The following is a 20,590-nucleotide window of genomic DNA, read 5'->3' as shown; positions in this document are numbered from 1 at the left end:
CTGTTATAGAACATGGCCACACAACCCAAAAACCCTATGGATGTTGACCATGAAAGCCTTTGACTCCACAACAACTTTATTATGGCCGAAGACCAGCGAATCAAACACAAAGTAACACACATGACAAAAGTACACAGCAAAACCCGTCTCATTTGGAGGCAGCCTACAGTGGAATAGATCAGTGATGGCGAACCTATGGCATGCATGCCAGGGGTGGCACTCAGAGCCCTCTCTGTGGGCACATGTGCTGTCACTCCAGCATAGAGTTTGCCAGAGCTTGTTATTAGAAAGCCAGAGGGACATGGCACTTTGCAATAAATAAGTGGGTTTTGGGTTGCAGTTTGGGCACTCGGCCCCGAAAAGGTTCGCCATCACTGGAATAGATGCACTTTGCTGACGCAGGCCCTGGCTTCCCTCTCCTCGCGCCTCCTTCACCTACCAGCCATATACATTTGTTATATTATGTTAAAACAATAAGGGCAACTTTATTACTTTCCCTGCAGCCCTTACTGTTTACGAGGGGCCTAATAAAAAGGTTCTCTGGGCAATTGTTCCCCGTGGATCAATTCTGCAGGAAATAAAACTGATTCAACGAAGAAAGTGGGGTGAATGGGGGGGGGAGCAAGAAATCCAGGAGCACCGACCCAGCTTTGATGCGCGTTTAAGGACGATGGGGGGTTTCATGTGCTGGAGGGGGAAGGGAGAAATGCTGCAACGGTCACATTAAAACGATTTTTATCATAACAAAACCAATGCCTCTTCCCCGCCTTTTGCTAACCGAATAATACTCTGGTTGTTTTGGGTTAAATGTGAGCCCCTGTTTTTATTGAAGCCCTAACAGGAACCAGCTGCGGAGGTGCGAGAGCAAGACGGAGGCCCTTTGGAAGGTGATTAATACAGGCCTCCATCCCAAGGGTCCCTGGGGAAGGCGGAGGAGGCAGGGGGGCTCCCCTTAAAACCCTTGAACTCCACAGATGAAGTGTGCTACGAAGAACAAGGCCAACATTATGTCGGGAAAAGAAATGTAGGGTTTGGGGATGTGCAAAGTCCCTCGTTTCTCCAGCTCTGGCCTGAGAAAGCCTTTCTAAGAGGAAAAGGGCACTTTAATGCCCATTCTACTTTTAAAAGCCTGGTCAGATCCCTATCCACCATTTCAGTCCTTTCCATCTTGCAGCCATAATGTCCTGGGTAAACATTAAGCACCTAGAATGGCATTCTCTCTTATTTTGCTGAATGTATAATACCAACCTATGGCTCTTATGACCAGAGATTGTTTTGAGGCCGCTGTACAACCGTAGGACTGCACCAAGAAGGAAGGGATTTCTTGCATCTGAGATGTGGCAGTTCTAGCAAAGGGAGCCCAGGCCTGCTTCTCTGTCTGTGACTCCACCTCACTTGCAGACTGTCCAAAGCTAACTGACCTGCAAGCCTAAGCAAGATGTAACCCCAACATTCAAGACTGGCCATCGACTGCAATGCTAGAGAGTTTGGTTTTCTTTCTTTGAAGTTCTCTTACCTGTGACCGTATCTTCAATGCTGGTCCCAGTTTTAGCCCCATGTTATTCAGTAAGTGCTCTTCAGTCAAAAGGGGCAGTGTTTCACCATCGATGGCCTGCTCCCGGAAGACCTGTCGACAGAGAAGCAAAAGAGAAGTGTGGTCAAAAAACAAGATTCTGCCCAATACTATGAGGTTTTTCAGAGTTTTAGCTGTAGACACACAACTGATCAACATAAAGCATGAGGGCTCCCTTTGGGCCAGCTTTGCAAGCCTTCTTTTCTTAAGTTGCCCTGTGCCAGGGTCTTCCTTGGGCATATGCCCAACACCAATGAACTCTGATTTATGACCTCTTAGTGCCCCTGAATCATCACAATCGGGGTTAGGAAAGTTAAGCTGTGCTAGTACAGAATTACATACTGACTACACAATTCATGTTTGCAGAACTAATACTAGACTAGCTCTTCAGTGAGTTGGTTGTTGGGTTGGAACATACTTCTGAATTGGTTGTTGTTGTGGGCCTTCGACTTCGCATTGCCTTCAGATTGTCTCTGACTTATGATAAGCTGAACCTACCTTGGGTTTTTCTTGGCAAGATTTGTTCGGAAGAGAGAGTGGCCTCTGCTTCCCTCTGAGGCTCAGAGAATGCGACTTGCCCAAGATCACCCAATGAGAAGTCAAAGGCTTTCAGGGCTAGCATCCATAGTTTTTTGTGGGGTTTTGGGGCAATGTGGCCATGTTCTGGAAGCATTTATTCCTGACGCTTTGCCGGCATCTGTGGTTGAGGTGAAACATCAGGAATAAACTCTTCCAGAACATGGCCACAAAGTCCAAAAAACCCACAGAAAACTTATCAAGCCAAGCCAACCCTGGTCTCCAGAGTTGCTCAACTCAAGACCATGCTAGCTCTCACTTCTGAATGCACCCATACAGTGCGGCTACATTCAAAGAGAGCATGAGCGCACCAAAGGAGAGGGATAGGTCTATCTCAGGCCTCTCCTTGCTGTGTTTGTTTTGCAGGTAGGGAAGCATTTTAAAACATGATCAGTGTGAAGAGCTGCATTCAGTCGCTTCATTCCCCTCGCCTCACCTCTTGACACCCGCATCCGGCACTCGGGAACAGACACAGACGGGGCTGCCGTTGCAAGCATTTCCTCCAAAACTAAGGAATTCACTCGTGGCGTTCTCCTCCTCCACACCAGCTGTATCTCCTTTTTACAGCCACAATCTCCCACCCGCAGCACCGCCTGGATCCCTGGACTCTAACCCAGCAGAGCTTAACAGGCAAGATCTCTTTCCATCTAAGCCAGACAGCCGGCCGGCCTGGCAGGAGCCCAAAAGCCCTCTGTTCCAGTCCTCCCTGAAGCTAAATGGCCAAATGTGCACCATGGAGACAGAGATGGATGGTCCCTGGGACTCTGAGCACCGAGGGGGTGGGATGGAGGGCTGTTTTCAATACAGAGTCTGTACTGAGAGGCTTTCCCTCCCCTTCCTGTCGAATGCAAGAGTTCTGGCGGGAGGTTTGGGCTGGCAAGAGCGGAGGTCAACCCTGTGCCAGACCTCCCCAGCAGCTGCGGTTTCTGGAGGAGAGAAAGCAGGCAAAGAGCTCCGCAGCGTTGGGTCTCCCCCAGCGGCAACAGCCACAGCGGTGGGCGGCCTGGCTCTTTCGCACAGGCCAAAAAAGCAAAACAAAAGCCCTATTAAAGACAGAGCCGGCCGACAGCAAAGAACCGTATTCCGTTTTAACTCCTTCCATGCCAGATTGACTTGCTTCTCTTGAGTTTCTCTCCAGCACCACCTGAACTGAGCAGCCTTGTGACTAACGTCATCGTAATGTATTTGTTTTTCCCCGTGCGATTTTTAACATCTTTGCCTGATGTTAACAGAGCCTCGAAAGCTTGTGACGTGCATTTTGTGCATTTTGGTGGGCCCAAAAATAGTATTACTGTTCTGTAGATTTGGGATATTATTGTACATCTCTTCCCCAAGTATTAAAATCGCTTGCCATGTTTGGATTGCGAAGCCGAAGGCTTTCATGGCCGGCATCCATATTTTTTTGTGGGTTAAATCTGCTTCCTCCAAATGCATCTGAGGAAGTCGACTTAAGTCTATGAAAGTTCATGCTGCCAACTTCTTTCTTTAGTTAGTCTCAAAGGTGCTACAAGATCTCTCTACATACATCCTAGACATGCTTTGCTCAGCTGGATTGTCTTTGGAGGAGACAATCTATATATATATCTATCATATATATATGACTGTTATGCAATTGTATTTTCTAACCAACCAAATGAAATGAACGCCATTCCCACCAATTCCATCTTGGTCCTCCTCCAGGTTAGTCACTTTGTCTTCCTATAAGAAAATAGTCCTGTTTGTTTTCTTGGTCTTGACCAGAACTTGATAAATGTTAGTGATGAAACAATACTCAAGTATTGTGACCTGATGAAAAGTTAACAGCCCTTGTACATGTTGGTGAAATATGGCACAATGGTTTGAGCGTTGGACTACGACTCTGGAGACCAGGGTTCGATTCCCTGCTCAGCCATGAAACTCACTGGGAAGCCTTGGGCAAGTCACACTCTCTCAGCCTCAGGGGAAGGCAAAGGTAAACCTCCTCTGAAAAATCTTGCCAAGAAAACCCCATGATAGGTTCGTCTTAGTGTCGCCCTAAGTTGGAAACAGCTTGAAGGCACACAACATAATGCACAACTGGGGGTTATTGCTAATGTCCTTTTTTCAAACCTTGTGTTAGGATGTGGCCACTACCTCCTTCTTCGGGGCTCCAATATGGAACTGACTGGGGAAGGATTTTGCAGAACAAAAATATGGGGGCCAATTTTTAGGTCAAAGCCTTTGTGCATTTCTTTTTAACCACACACTAGTTGTGCAATGACCTTCTGGATTTGCTAACCTCATTTCATCTGCTTCTCAGAAATCAAAACAGCCAAGAGTGTACATTTGGTCTTGTTTTTTCCTCTTTAAAAGGGGTGTTTATGGGTGGGGAAGAGAAAAACCGAGCTCTTGGCTTTGTGGATGACTTGGAAGCAAATGGAAACCAGGTCCATGGAGTTTTCCCTCCCCTTCCTCCCCGGAGTATTTGGAAGCAGCCCAGAACGTACCTGAGTGTATTCTGCGCAGCCAGACAAGCCACCCACAAAGCTGCAGACGTCTTCCACCGTCCACTTGCTGACATCCTCCAGGGCTGGGCTCTCCTCGCCATCCAAAAAGAGACCTCCCATCGTGCCTGAAAGGAACGCAGAGAAGGAAAAGGGTTTAGAGATTGGAAAGCAACCGTAAATCACACGCACACATAGATGTGGGCAGGCAGGGCCTTGCCATCCCAGCCTCACCCTCCAGCCGCACATCCATCTTGAATGAACTGTCTGTTTCAACACCAGCCAGGGTCAATCTCCAGGCTGCAACCTCTTGCAGGTGCCTCACCTTGGAGGAGAAGGAGGCGAGAGCCTTTGAGCCAGGGGAGGGGTTTGGGGATTTTCAAGGGGTGCCCTTGCCTAGTAATGTCTTCAAGGGGTTTAATGTTCTCCAGCTGCAGTGGAAGGAGGGAGGAAGGAAACCCTACAAGGGCAGCAACCAAAAGAACAGCTGGCCCAGGAGGGTCTCCATCCAGCTCCAACAGTGTGCTCAGAATACCAATGAATACTAGGAAAGTCTGGTTTCCCTCGCCTTTCCAACTGATCCTTGGGAAACAAGCATTATAAATCTGGAAAACCCCGGGTGACTAAATTGCTGGCATATGCATGCATACAGACACAAACTCTTTCTCTGTTCTTCTCCCTTGTACACATTCACATATGTGTTCTCACAACACCTCTCAGAAACAAAATCTGTTTTATGTGAAGTCAAAGACTTTCATGTACGGCATGAAATCTGGGCATCTAACTGGGATGCCTCTAAGGGAAATGGCAGCCAATGTCCAAGTGGTCACAAAGAGAAAAGATGGGAAACAGGGGACATGAGTGTTACTAAAGAACCGGCTTAATGATAAAAGTATATCAATGTTCAGCTTCAACAGAACTCTTCATCAGTGAAACATGGACTCCTGTAAAATTCAAAAGGCTTCCGCAGGCCTAGCGCCCAACTCCCAGTGAGCAAAGAGACGACAGAAGACTACCTAAGTGGTATGAGCCTGAACCAAGATCCTGACTTTGGGTTTTTCCTTTCTGGCAACCAGGCGCAGCTTGTGCCAAAAACTAGGGAGCGGTTTTTCTCTCTCCCCCAAACCTCCCCTCCGCTTTTGGAAGAGCAACTGTGACTTGGTAAACAGAGGAAGCGGAATCGAACTCAATTATTCCAGGCGCAGCCGAGGCTCCAGCAAGACGCCTCCATCTGCAGCCGAAGCAAGCGTCTCCTCCATCTCCTCGGAGGGGACCTGGCAGCCACAGCCAACTGATTTCAAATTATGCACTTCCTCCTTCCTGAGGCAGGCCAAGGATAGCAGCTCGGCATTGCTGTCGGGAACGGAGCCTCGGCCGCCGCCACCACCTCCTCCGTTTGGCTGGCGGCCTTCAGCCTCGACTCTTTGGCTCCCGATCAGCATGAACGCTCTCTGCATCCACAGAGCCAGTGCTACAGTCCAAATGCAACCACTTCATGGCACCAGAGACAAGTCACAGCCTATTGCTTTGGGCTGGAATGCACAATTGCCGTATACGTCAGTGGTTCCCAAACTTTGGTCCTCCAGATGTTTTGGACTTCAGCTCCCAGAATGCTTTACTGTTGGCCAAGCTGGCTAGGGCTTCCGAGAACTGAAGTCCAAAGGCTCTGGAGGACCAAAGTTTGGGAACCACTCGTCTATGTTATTCAAACAAAAACCCATCATACCTTTATTGGCCAACCAAAAGGCACAAATATGCTTGTTGCAAGCTTTCGAAGCTCCATGGGCTTCTTGATCAGGCAAAAAATGTTAGAAACCAAACAGGAGGGGGAAAAAACAATCGGAGATGTTAGATGCCTGAATGTTGTTTCATTCCTTAGTAATGCAAAATCCCACCTCCTGTAAGAATCCGCAAGTGTTTTCCACACAGCCACAGGCACTGCCAAAAGAAAGCTCATCTTCCCTTCCTTTCTCCCTACCATCAGGAAACACACACACACACAAACACTGCACAGTGTCCATATTTCGGAGCTGGTGGCTGTCTGGGGTGTGTGTGTGTGTTGGGTGTGTGGAATTTAAGCACTTCATTGGCAGTTTCCAAATGTGGGGAGCCCACCAGAAAGAGCGACGCAAGATGCTCATAAGGAGGGCTCCCTGGGACTTTAGCTAGGCTTGTGGGCAGGTACCTTAAATCCTAAGAAGCAAGAACACTACGTAAGAGTATATGAAGAGCTATGCTGGATTAGGCCAGAGGTCCAGCTATCTAGCACTCAGTTCCCATACTACCTAAACCAGAAGCCTGTGGGAATCCCACCAGAAGAACATGAGACCAACAGCAACCTCCAGCTTGGGATCTCCAGAGATAGGCGTCGAGAGGTATCTGTAGCCAACATGGTCACTTAGATAGGCCTATCTTCCATGTATTTGTCCAGTCCTTTCAAAGACAGCTTCTGGCAGTGAATTGCATGGGCAGCAATTTTTTCAAACTCTGGATGCACCTACATCCTATATGATGGTCTTATGTCTAGAAGGACCAACCAAGTCCAGATGCTTCCTTGGCTGAAATTATGATTCCCTAGGATTCTCTGCAGGGAAACCAGGCCCAGGGGCCTGCAGAATGGATACATCCAGAGAAATGAAAGGAATGGTTCAATTCCCTAGGAGGACTATGATTCTATGGCAGAGCCTCAAACTTTTCCCTAGCTTCATCTTACACTGCCAGTAAGATCCCAATGGCCGCCCTTGTCTTAATCTCACTCCACCTATATTGGGTCAAGAAGCCAAAATAAGTCATGGATAGCAACCTGTTCCTAATCATAGAATCACAGAGTAGGAAGGGACCGCAAGGGCCATCCAGTCCATCCCCATTCTGCCATGCAGGAACTCTCAATCAAAGCATCCCCATTGACAGATGGCCATCCAGCCTCTGCTTAAAGACCTCCAAGGAAGGAGACTCCACTACGAGGGAGTGTGTCCCACTGTCAAACAGCCCTTACTGTTAGGAAGTCCCTCCTAATGTTGAGCTAGAATCTCCTTTCTTGTCCCTTGCATCCATTACTCCGGGTCCTATTCTCTGGAGCAGCAGAAAACAAGCTTGCTCCATCCTCAGAGTGACACCCTTTCAATTATTTAAACAGGGCTTAAATACTTTTTAATATTTACCTCTCATTTAATAATTTAAATTTAAAATGTAATAATTATTTAATATTTAATATTAACCTCTTAACCTTCTCTTCTCCACGATAAACCTGCCCAGCTCCCTAAGTCGTAGGGCATGGTTTCCAGACCTTTCGCCGTTTTAGTCGCCCTCCTTTGGACATGCTCCAGCATGTTCAACACCCATTTCAAATTGTGGTGCCCAGAACTGGACATACTATTCTACATGTTCCTTGCCTCTGACCCAAGCTGATGGGTCTGAATCCATCTGGTTATTCTCCCTGCCTCTCTTTTTCTGCAGAGAGCCAAGGGTCATGGAATGGCCCTGGGAGGCTGGCGTTAATTGCTCTCCAGACTGCCGATCAATAGGAAGATTTTAGCCTCTCGCCAGTCCATCCTTCACCTTTTCCAGAGGACAGCAGCGTGGGGAAGGGAGCGCTGCGGCCAAAACCCCAACAAGATGAGGTCATTTGGCAGCGGCCAGGTTTTCATAAGGCAGCTCGGAGAAATCGACCCAGGCGCATCGATAATTTTCTGTCACTGGGGATGGAAAATGCTTCTCCGCCTCCAAAGTGCCGGAGGAGCCAGCCTTTCTCCCTCCTCCTTTCTTCCCTGGAACAAGGCCAGGCTCTTTCGGAGTCTTCTCGGATCATGTGCGGATATTATATCTCTCCCTTTCCATCCGCCCCGGCTGCTGTTATCTGGATCTCCGCGGCCTTATTTATCTCAGTTTCGCCCGGCGCCGTGGCAAGGCCTCAAATGCAAATCGATGTAAGCGCACAGGACGGCGGCGACACGATGCAAGGGCCAGCATGTGAGAACAAGTCCTTGTCACAGAACGGCTGTATCACCTTCTGTCAAGTGAAGCACTTTTCTTTTTGCACGGCAGCTGTTGCATGCATTCAGACACCAGGAATCCAGTGGAGAGGAACTTCACATAAGCCCACTGTGTAATCCAAAAACTTCCCCAAGTCGGGTGTCATCTTGCTGATTTTAAAAAAGGGAAAAGGAAAAAGGACTGCAGCTGCATCAGTGGTTCTAGCAGCAATGGTTTTGAACTTGAGAAGGGACTTCTCGACAGTGAGAGCGATTTGGAACCAATGGCCTAGAGAGGTTCCAAAGATCCTACCCATATTAATGGCTTTATACACCTTGATTCACATCAAATGCTACATGCCTTTTTATAACTTACAGTCTGTATCCACCGATTAGTTATCCATGAATCCAATATCTGAAAATATACATATACCATATATATTTGACTACACATTGCCTTCATGTATAAGTCTAGGGCAGGTTTGGGGGCCAAAATTACAGATTTTGATCTGACCCATGGATAAGTCGAGGGTAAAACTTAGAGGCATGTAACCGGATATAAAGGACGAAGCTAAGGGAAATGATGCCAAAGAACTTACAAAGTTCTGGCAGGCATCACTGTTTGTGCTTTTCCATCCCAGGCATCCAAGAAGGTCAGAAGCGGAGCCATGGTGGACAGAGTAGAAGGAGTTGGTGCTTCTTTTAGGTGCTCCTGGGATGGACTAAGGCAGTGATTCCCAATCTTTGGTCACCCAGATGTTTCGGACTTCAGTTCCCAGAATTCCTGACAGCAAGTTGGTTGGGGCTTCTAGGAGTTGAGTTGAACAGTAAGTTCCAAAAAGCAAACCTTGATTTTACCATTTGATCTAAGGGGCACCATTTTACTATGCCACTGTATTTAATGGGACTTGAGCATCCACGGATTTTGGTACCCATGGGGTATCCTGGTACCAAACCCCAGCGGATACTAAGGACCTACTGTATATATAGTTGTAATAGGGGTATTTCAGAGCCTGACTTGTGTTTTCAAGTTTGGCCCAAGACTGGGGAGGGGAGAAAGACGTGTGCACAACCATCACTACCTATTACAAAACTACTACGGCTGCAAATGCTTAAGTGCTCCAATGAGTCAGTGAAAAGATGTTTAGCTTTAACAATGTTTTCGATACAAGTACATTATAAAAGCTGCAGATGGCAAGCACTAATTTAAAACAGGTATTCCCTTCTGCAAAGAGAGTGGGAAGACGTCTTCCAAGACACGGCCTCCTCAAACCCAAGTGTGCGTCATCTTTTTTCCTTTCAAAAAAGGACGTAGCTATTTCCAGATGTATTATTTTGACCCACATACAGATTTAATCAATTAAAACTCATATGATTAAAATGGACCACAAAACAACAACAAGACAGACTCTGGTTCGCTTCCCAGAAATAGGGGCAAATCAGTCAAATCCAACTGTTCTCCATCCTGACCATTACACACTCTTGCACTTATGGCAGATAGAGCACTCACATTGATGCATCTGTGACATGGATGGTTAAATTATCTCACCCCCCTAAGTTAAATATAGATATATAGGGTGAGTCAAAATGAATGGTGCAAAATCACATAGGAACGGCATCATTTCCACCATTCTTTTTGAATCAGTCTGTAGATATAGATGGCCAAGGTAGCACTGTGGTTTGAGTGTTGGACTACATCTCAGAAGACTTGGGTTCAATTCCCAGCTCAGCCGTGAAACTCACTGGCAGACCTTGGGCAAGTCACACTCTCTCAGCCTCAGGGGAAGGCAACAGCAAACCTCCTCTGAACAATCTTACCAAGAAAACTCCGTGATAAGGGTCATCTTAGGGTTGCCATAAGTCAGAAGTGACTTGAAGGCAAACAATAACAATGGCAAAGTGCATTAGCATCTGATGCATCTGAGATGCATCTGAGGAAGTAGATTGAAGTCTATGAAAGCTCATGCCACCAATTTCTTTCTTCCAGTGAGTCTCAAAGGTGCTACAAGATCTCTCTATGTACTTTTTATGTGAGGAGGAGAACCAGACCTGATCAGCTCTGGCTGAGGTACATTGAAAATGAAGAAACCTGTTGTATTTAAAAGACGGTAAGGGCAAGAAAGGGAGAGAGAAAGGATTTTGTTTCATATTTTGGACTTTGCAAAACCCCAATGCCTGGTTCCACCAGGAATTCAGCTGCCACAATGAAGCATGTTAGCATTCTTACTTTGTCGCTCTCACCTACCTGCGTGGAAATAGGGGCTCATGGTGTACGGAAATCCGAATGGCAGCGGTTGAGGTGGTGGAAGTGAAGCTGGAGGGAGGTATTTTGCCTCCGTTTTGTTGATGGCTGGGGCCAGGAGATGGCTGGGTGACTCGGCACTGGAAGAGCTACAGTGGGCATTTTGGCCGGCAGATAATTCACTCAGTTCTTTGGTGCCATCGCAGGTTTTAGCCATCTCTTTACACTCTTTGAGTTCACCGGCTGAGCTACTGCTCTCAGCCTTCAGGCTATCCAGCTTCTCCTCGTTCGTGTCAGCGTCACTTTCCGAGTCCTTCATCTCTTCGTCATTGCCGTCAGGGGGGCGGCTGTCGGACAGTTCTTTGGATTCGCTCTGGCCTGGGGCTTCGGTCCGGTGGTGCACAGACTTCCGGCTCCCTCTCCTGCTCCCCTGCTCTTTGGGAGGAGTAGTGGAGGCGCTGGGCACTCCGTGGTGGTTGAGCGACAACAGCGGAGTGTTGTTGTGCCGGAGCACCAACATAGCGTTCCTTCGGGAGAGCTCATCCCTAAGCAGGTGTCCATCAGGGATATCGTGGACATTGCGCAAAGCCGGGTGGTCTGGCGGCAGGCCTGGGTGCAAGCTCATCGGGTCTCCGGCCAGTAGCCGCTGCCGATGGAGGTTTTCCAGTTCCTTCTGCCGAATGATCTCTGCTGACATTTCAAGCCTGAACAAAAATTAGAAAGTTGCACTTGAGAAGGAGTCAAGAGACCTGCTTAAGTATTTGCCCTTAAGGGGTGTCATATTGAGGATGGAGCAAGCTTGTTTTCTGCTGCTCCAGGGAACAGGACACGGAACAATGGATTCAAACTATAAGAAAAGAGATTCCACCTCAACTTTAGGAGGAACGTCCAGACAGAAAGAGCTGTTCCACAGTGGAACACACTCCCTCGGAGAGTAGTGGAGTCCCTGTTTTTGGAGGTTTTTAAACAGAGGCTGGAGGGCCTTGTCAGGGGTGCTTTGGTTGTGAGTTTCTGCATGGCAGGGAATTGAATTGGGTGGCCCTTGGGGTCTCTTCCAACTCTATGGTTCTCTGACCTAAAGTCAAGACCCACATTTGTCCCATACTTGTTGCACATTTTGGGGCATTTCACTCTTTCCTGGCCATGGAGCCAGTGGGGTGTGTGTGTGTGTGTGTTTTATTGCAAGAGTCTTGTATCATTCTCATTCCGTAACCCCTTCCCTACCTCCAAACACCCTGACCTCCTCATTTCAGCTTCTCCTCTTCCCGCTTCTAGTGGGGAGGAGGCCAAGCATGGGAGGGAGAGTGGGCAAATCCAGTCAAATCACCATGCTTTCCAAAACACCCGGCTCCCAGGCAGCCTTCCCAATCTCCCATCTCCCCCGCTTGAGGGGAGAGAAGCTGTCCAGGAGAGAGCCACTGGAACAGAATGATAATAATGTGTCTGGCACAGCCTCCGGCTCTTTGGCTCAATGAAGCATACCAGCTAATCTTTCCTCCTCAACAGATATGCGAGGGAGAGCGAAGGGATGAAGTCAGGGCCAAGCACTGGGTGGCTCGAGCTATACTGCACCAAGGGGAAAGTATGTGGGAGTCCTTCTCTAAGAGAGTTTTTGGGAACAAACCTCTCACCTGGCAAGGTTCTGTTTTCTCAGCATCTCCTGCTGCCGAGCAAACATCTCTGCTTGGGCCGGCTGTAGAAATCCATAACCTGTAGCAGGAGGCAAAAGCAGCTTGGATTTAACACATAAATATGATGATGATGATGCTCAAAAGAGAAGACAGTCTTTTGGCCCACCCAGCATAACCCTAGACCTGTCCCAGCTCTCACTAGAAGTCCAACGAATGACCCCAGAGGATTTTTTGTGTCTAAAAGCATGGGGACCATCTGATCCATGGAGCAGATGCAGCCTGCAGAACCTCCCTATTCAGCCCACCAGCCCCTCCTCCCAAAACCCATTGTTGTTGTTGCTGTTGCTGTCATTGTTGTTTATCAGACACTTCTGGAAGAGGTGTCCTCACCCTCCCCTGCGCTGCTTCCCCTTTGCTGGTTGCTCAGCTGTTTTCCATTGGGGATCTGAGCAAGAAAGGAGGAAGGAGCTAAGGGGGAGATGAACTTTCAAGCTCCTTTCCATGGGATCTCCCATACCTCACAATGCTAGCCAGCTGTCTGGCGAAAACCGCTGAGCAGTTGGGGAGGTGAGGAGGAGGACACAGCTGCAGGGTCCCACCAATGTACAAGCAGCTATGAAGCCTCCTTTCCATTGAAGCTTAGCTCCGCTGAGCAGCATGGAGAGCTTTAAGCTGACCGAGGAGCAGTCCATGGCATCCTCTGTGGGTAGGGGGTGATGTGAGGAAATGGGATAGGCACATAGGTGCCCATGGATGGTTATGAGAGAACTGGGCTGTGTGAAAGAGGAGAAGGGCATGGCAGAGAGACAGGCAGAGAGACAGAGAGGTGAGGGAGCAATGTTGCACCCATATCCTGATTATGGGCTTCCCAAAAGCAATTGGTTGGCCACCATGTGAACATGATAAGCCTTTGGTCTGATGAAGGGTCTTCTTGTGTTCTTAAGAAAAAAGAGGCAGGTTGTCGGTCCCAAATTTTGGCTATGGCCACAACTACTGTCTGGAATGCAGCCAGGTGGGGAGAATAAATTCTCTGTCTCTCATTTAAAGCATGAACTCTTCCATTTTACTATGCTATCTAGATGTGGAGTAACAGAGGTACTGTTAGGGTAAGACTTTGCAGCAGACATCCAGGGTTGCCACAAAACAGAATGGAGGGGTAAGAGAACTGTAATGCATCAGGGCTGGCTTATCACATTCCCACGTCAGTCAAGTTAACACACAATTCCATTTAAAGGTCTCTCATTTATAGGGTCACCAAAGTTGACTTGATGGCAGTTAACAACAACCATTTAGGGTCCTGGAACACTCCATATTTAGCCATACTGGACTATTCTGTGCACACTTACCTGGCGTCTGGCACAAAGCTGAAGGTACCCCTAAGAAGGGGGGTCTCAAGTGAGGACCTAATGCAATGTGAGGAGCATTCTGAGGTGACAGAAGCGGAGGCGGATGGGACATCTCCCTAAAGGAGAAAGAAAACAAAGGAGGTTGAGTATCCTAGTGTGTTGGGGATGTGTTCACCAAGCTCACAGAACCTGCAAAACAGTAAAGGAAACAAAACAGTTTGATAGCTGGTGGAAACTGTGAGGCATCCCTGGTGTCATACAGAAGTCACCGTCTTGGCAAAGACATCCAGAAAGAATGTCAGGATCACAACTGAGAAACCAAAAACCTAAGCAAAGTTTAATTATTCAGCTTTTTGCGTAAGGCATTCTGCTTCCAAGTCTTGCGTTTATTGGGCTCTTTTCTTCTCCCGCTGGACCAAGCACCTTCCCGGATGCTGGAAGGGTTCAATGTGGCTTAGCAAATGTAAAGATTCTAGGAAGTACGTTATGCATCCCTTACGCATATAAAACACATGTATAGGGTTAATGTGAGAGCTCATTATTCTCCTTTCCAATCCTTCTGGAAATTCCAAACCCTACAGCATAGGAATTGCAGGAGGTCTCCCATCCCAACAGTTTAGAGGAACAGCTAGGCATCTTGAACTCCCTTGTGGTCCTCCAAAGCACACTCCAGGGAGCCATTAGACTTAACTAGCCATGCTCCTCTCAACTCCCACTGGGCAAGAACACTGCTGGGAAAATATACCCCTTGGCCAACGAGAAAAGGGAGAGGAAAATTACTTTCGAAATCAGTATTTTGGGAAATAAGCTTGCAGGTCTGTTCAAAAGGTAAGACCTACTGAGCTCAATTAGTTTTATTCCCAGGTTAAGCATGCCTAAAGCCTGCAGCCCCAAATATAGGCCCAACTATCTCGCCTTCTTGCTATCTTTCCCACTATTGGGAAATTTCCATTAGCTACCAATGGCCAAAGGTAAGGTCTTGCATGAGTTATGTGCAGGGAATGGAGGGAGAAAAGGGTGCAGCTCAAGATCCATCACAACTAGAGTAGACCCATTCAATCCATTGTTAAGCGGTGAGTTAACAGTAGATAAATTTAATGGCTTCAGTGGGGTCTACAGTAGTCAGGACTAAAAGATAGATTAGGCTGAAGCGTGCATATGCGCCTTCAAGTTGTGTGTTGACTTATGGCAGCCCCATAGGGTTTTCTTAGGCAAGGAGGTGCTTTGGCCCGTTCCTTCTTCAGAAATAAAAGCCTACATCACCTGGGATTCCTTGGCAGTCTTCCATCCAAGTATCTACCAGTGCTGACCCTGCTTAGATTCCAAGATCAGACAGAATCTGATGCCTTTAGGGTATTTAGACATACTTAGGTCCATATGCCCAGTGTGGCATAGTGGTTGAGTGTTGGACTATGACTCTGGACACCAGGGTCTGATTCCTTGCTTGGCCATGAAACTCCCTTGGTGGCCTTGGGCAAGTCACACTCTCTCAGCCATAAGGAAAGCCAATGACAAACCTCCTCTGAGCCAAGAAAACCCAGTGATTGGTCTGATTTAGGGTCGCCATGAGTTGGAAGCAACCTGAAGGGACCCAACAAGCAAGGCCCATATGTGGCACCCAAGTTTTAGAAGCATTTAATGATCAATCCACTTAACCTTTATCCTTTATTTGGGGAAAACAAATACCAGTAAAAATAAATCTTGTTTCACGAGACCATTCAAATGCATACGTATGGAATGCATGCACAAAGAGAGAGACGAGCACAACACAAGCGAAGTGGGAGAATGTTATTTCTAAGGGGAATCCACGAATGCTATGAGAGATAGAGGATCTGGGAGGAGGGTGGAATAATTGAGTGGATTAAACGCGTTCCCCTCAAAAGGCCCAGTCCTTCATCCCCTTGCTCTGCTCCCATCTGTCCCTCTCCCCAACTTGCCACCTGGCTCACCCCGCTTGCTCCCCTTCTGCCCATCTCTCCAGCCTCCCCCTTCTCACCAGCGTGCCCTTCCTTCGCCACCCCTAGCTTTCGGCTTTCCTCCCTCCTTCCACCCCAGCTTTCCTCTAAACTAATTGCACAGCTCCCGGTGTCTGGAGGAGAGCCACGGATCGATCCGTCGCTGTTGAAATGTTAATGCTAATCGTATAACCGCTCCGCCAGCGCCTCGCACTTCAGTGGCAGCGCCAATTAATCTCAGGTAACGCAGCGCATGACCTTCGGGGCTCAGTGCCGGGGCAGCAGCCAAGCGATGCTTATGTAATTACACCATGAAGTGTGTAATCACCTGCCCTAATCCCCGAGGCCTCACAATTAGCCGAGGCCTCGGTCGCCGGGCTGCCAAGTGCGCTGCCACTCCGGACAGCCGAGCGGATGAATAACGGACAATTAAAGCGGCATGACGGGGGCCGGGAGGTGTCCGCTCGATCGTAATTAGCTGTAATCATGGGGAGACAAGCCTGGCAGACATGGCGCTCCTTTTATAAGAAGCAATTTAGGAAATCAAGTGGCGTTTAACCATTGTGTGGCCAAGCCAGGCACGCTGGCCCTTCTCTGACCTCCTGGGGTCGGTTTGGGGGGGCTGATCTGAAGTGGGGAACGGTCATTCAAAGATAAGTGCATGCGGAGCAAACTTGAAGGTTCATCCCACCCATTCCTGCCTCCATGGCTCCTGGTCAGCCTTTTGGAAGGGAATCTTCCTTTTTGGCACTCTTCTTCAAGAAACATAGAATCATACGAGTGGGAAGAGACCTCAAGGGCCATCCGGTCCAACCCATTCTGCCATGCAGGAACTCTCAATCAAAGCACCCCCGACAGATGGCCATCCAGCCTCTGCTTAAAGACCTCCAAAGAAGGAGACTCCAACACTCTCCGAGGCAGAATATTCCACTGTTGAACAGCTCTGGCCGTCAGGAAGTTCCTCCTAACATTGAAGTGGTATCTCTTCCTGCAGCTTGCATCCATTGTTCTGAGTCCTATTCTCTGGAGCAGCAGAAAACAAGCTTGCTCCATCCTTAACATGCCATCCCTTCAAATATTTAAACAGGACTATCATATCAGCTCTTCACTTTCTTGTCTCCCTATATCCTTTGCAATGTCCAAGTGTGGTGAAGAAGATGACAAAAGGTATTGAGGGAGAATACTCAAGCCAGAGAGGCGGCAGCAATTTGCTTTTGCCTGAGACTACTGGGAAGGGAAGGTTCCTCGCTTCTCCTTTCCACTGAGTTAACTAAGTGCAAACTTCTTTTGCACATTGAACTCATTTTGCAGCAATTTAACTAAGCTAAGGACAAAGGGGGAAGTGAGAAGAGGAGAAAGAAAACAGGGCATTGGGAGGATGGCAATGGCAAACCTCTGCTGAAGAAACTTTCCAAGTAAACCCTGTGATAGATTCACCTTAGGGTCGCCGTAAGTCGGAAACAACTTGACAGCACACAACCACCACCACAACAAAAGTCTAACAAAAGCTGGCACTCGGGAAAAGCTGGCCTCACATTTTCAAGCTGAGTTCCAGAGATCCATGAAAACTCTCCCGTGAGTTCAAAGACACTTCGAAAGACAACCTGTCCATCACTGTTGATTTTCCTGGCTACAAGGAGGAATAAAAGCGCGCTCCCATGGGAGCTAAAGAGGCCTGGCCAATACCCTGAACAACCAACAATATGCATCACCTTTTGCAAGACACAACATGTCAATGCAAGGCAAGCTGATGAAGAATGTGCCCCTTTAAGGATGAATGTTTAAAAACCCGTACGAATTTGAAACCCCTAAGACCTAAGGTCACAGATGTGGGGAAGAAAAGAAAGATCATTCCACAGCCCCCTCCCCATAAATCTGAATATAAATCAAAGGGGAACTAGGTTGGAGCACTATTGATGCTTAGCCAGGAAACCCACCACCTTCCTTCATCTTTGTGCTGCTGAAATCTCAATCCGTCTCTTGCATGAGCATTTTGGCTCCAGACACCATGTTCGACACAGCCTGTTTTCTCTGCCTTTGAGGGCGCATTGATTTGCTGTGGCTCTAGGTCTGATGGGATTGCAAGCAAGATAAAGGTGGAAAGAGGGAGGGAGCTGTCACCACAGGACTAAGGTTACATTATGCTCTCCTTCTTTAAAAACACCATTTTTTGGGAAAGTTAGAGAGGGCACCCATTTCACAGCGTAGGGTGGAGTGTGGAGATGGAAAAGCTGCGGTGTATTTGCCAAGACGTGAAAACAGTTATCTGACTCAAAATTGGAGATTGCTTCCTGTACCTCGAATGGTTCCCTCTTCTATACATCCATTACAGGTTCACTATACTTCCATTTCCACTATAGAACAGTAAACATAGAAGTTACATGTGGACACCATGCATGTAAGGCCAGAGAATCCAATTTGTTGGATGATAACCCCCAGAATCCCCAGCTGGCACTGGCTAATGGCAGGGGAATTATGGAAGATGTTGTGTATAAAAGGCAGAGACCAGAAGAGCCAACCCTTTGGATGATAACTCCCAGAATCCCCTAATGGCAGAGGAATTATCGGAGATGTTGTGTATAAAAAGGCAGAGACCAGAAGAGCCAACTTTAGGGATGATAACTCCCCGAATGCCTACCTGGGACTGGCTATTGGAGGGGGGATTATGGGAGATGCTGTGCCAAAAAGCCATTTGCCTACATTCTGCGGGGGACAGGACTACGCAGGATCGCTGGAACACAAATATTGGCTTCCATTAAGTGGAGAGGGAAACTAAACAGGTTTTTAGTCCTTGAAAATGTATGGGCAAACACCTCTGAAATGACAGAAGCCAAAAGGGCTGGTGGAGTAAGGCTTCCGGGTGCCAAGCGTAAGGTGCTGGTGCACTACCCCATCTCCTTAGCCAAAAGCAGAATAAATCATGCAAAGTGGCCAGTGCTGCCGAATAAATAATGCAAAATCAGAGTTATTATGCAAATCGGCTCTATTTCCATAATTTATACAGGATTGCGGACTACAGGTCTCTTTTGGAGCAGAATTTAAAGCAGACATAGCGTTATAGACAAGAGCGTCAGGCTAATGATGCAGTGCTGGATTCAGGGTACGGAAGAACTGACTCCTTCAGTAGGGGAAGGCATTCTCTGTTGTACTGATTTAATACTGTATTGTTGGCAAAACTAAGGGTGATGATTTGCAGAACTGCAGAGTTGGATGGAGCCTTAAAGGTCATGTAACCCAGCCATCAAATTGTGAAGCAAGGATGCAACCACCGTAGCCTTGACAGCCTCTGCTTTGAGGTCTCCAAGTCTTAAGAAAGTCCAAAGAGTCTCTTCTATCGTAAAGCATCTCTTACCATTAGAGATTTTCTCTAGCTAAAATCTACTTTTGTGCAATTGCTTCTAGTCCTGTCCCCAAGAGCAGCAGAAAACAAGTCTCTTACATCTGCTTTCATTACTCCATAAAAGAGAAACAACAGGAAGATTTTTGGCTTGCGCACTAAGGACAACTGATAAATTGCAATGAGGAAAAGAAAGCAGGAGTTGGAATAAGCACATGCATGTCTGTATACACATATGTGTTGTTCATACACACACACACACCCTCCACCAGCAGCTTGCGTGCAAAGGTATTAGGGGATTTTTAACGGCGTGTTGCTAAATTTGATCCGTCCTTTAAGAGGAGACAAATGGTTCGCCAGGCTTTAAAAGTATCGACTTTTCTTTAACAATAAGCGCTAATGGCCTTCAAATAATCAATACTTTAAGTCATTACGGGGGTTACACATTATACTGTTAAAACCACGCAATGCATTTTTAACCCCATCTCTTGGCTTCCACTATTGCAAACAGGCATTCAGGCTTGCAAAACGCCTCCTACAAAAGGCAATGAGAGAGAGGGCTGGAGCCAAGGGTGTGCTGCAGACGGAACACAATCTTGAGCCCAAGAGGACTAAAATGCTTGAGAGGGTAATAGGAATAAGGTTTCCTCCCTTGCTAGTAACAAAACCAGATGTCTTGAAGAAAAATCCAAACTATTGCTGTCCAGAACCTCCTTTTTATAAAAGCTTACTTTTGTAAAACTTACTTTGTCGTTTTCCCACTTTTGCACCTTCTCCCTTTTGCACTCCTTTAGAAACACACTATCAGGATGACCATATTTATCATGAGTCCTTCATATAGCCAGCGTGACATAGAGGTTTGAATGTTGGACTATGACTCTTGGAGACCAGGGTTCGAGTTCCAGCTCAGCCATGAAACCCACTGGGTGCCCTTGGGCAAGTCCCATGCTCTCAGCCTCAGGGGAAGGCAATGGCAAACCTCTGAACAAATCTTGCCAAGAAAACCCCATGATAGGTTTGCCTTAATGTCCCCTAAGTTGGAAACAGCTTGAAGGCATCCAGCAACAACAGACCCCTTCCCAATTCACAACTTCCTATTTGGAAACCTTTCCAAGGACTCAAGCTTTTTTCAAGTCCTACAACCTGCAATCATTCTGACCAGAAGTGATTCCCAAAAACTGGTCTTCTGGGTATTTTGGACTTCAGCTCCCAGAAGCCTTAGCCATCTTGACCAGTGGTCTGGGATTCTAGAAGCCAAAGTCCAAAACCTCTGGAAGGCCAGAGTTTGGGAATCACTGAGATACACCAATAGGGTACAAACCCTCCCATCCTCCTCCTATGTGTAAAGTGGTTCCTCCATCACTTGGGTACTCATCCCTCAGAGAGTGGCGGAGTCTCCCTCCTTGAAGGGCTTTAAATAAAAGCTGGATGGTCATCTGTCAGGTATGCTTTGATTGAGAATTCTTGCATGGCAGGGGTTGGACTAGTTGGCTCTTG

General features: G+C 47.5%; 1 protein-coding gene across 3 annotated transcripts in view; it reads right to left on the bottom strand.

Annotated features, from left to right (window-relative positions):
• The window catches only part of SAMD11 (sterile alpha motif domain containing 11), a 141,638-nt gene that overhangs the window by 1,872 nt on the left and 119,176 nt on the right, over nucleotides 1-20,590 (bottom strand). For all 3 annotated transcript variants that reach the window (XM_089534258.1, XM_089534259.1, XM_089534260.1), the window contains 5 exons: nucleotides 13,802-13,917; nucleotides 12,456-12,534; nucleotides 10,828-11,528; nucleotides 4,615-4,739; nucleotides 1,517-1,627 (listed from right to left, as the gene is read on the bottom strand). In XM_089534258.1, coding sequence (XP_089390384.1) covers nucleotides 1,517-1,627; nucleotides 4,615-4,739; nucleotides 10,828-11,528; nucleotides 12,456-12,534; nucleotides 13,802-13,917 — 1,132 coding nt within the window. The remainder of the gene's footprint in view (nucleotides 1-1,516; nucleotides 1,628-4,614; nucleotides 4,740-10,827; nucleotides 11,529-12,455; nucleotides 12,535-13,801; nucleotides 13,918-20,590) is intronic.

This window comes from Sceloporus occidentalis, unplaced genomic scaffold, assembly GCF_023333645.1.
Source record: "Sceloporus occidentalis isolate IW3139 unplaced genomic scaffold, rSceOcc1.0.p SCAF_8, whole genome shotgun sequence".
NCBI classification, from domain to species: Eukaryota; Metazoa; Chordata; class Lepidosauria; order Squamata; family Phrynosomatidae; genus Sceloporus; species Sceloporus occidentalis.
Note: the sequence above shows the minus strand (reverse complement) of the source record. Positions and strands in the feature narration are given on the sequence as shown.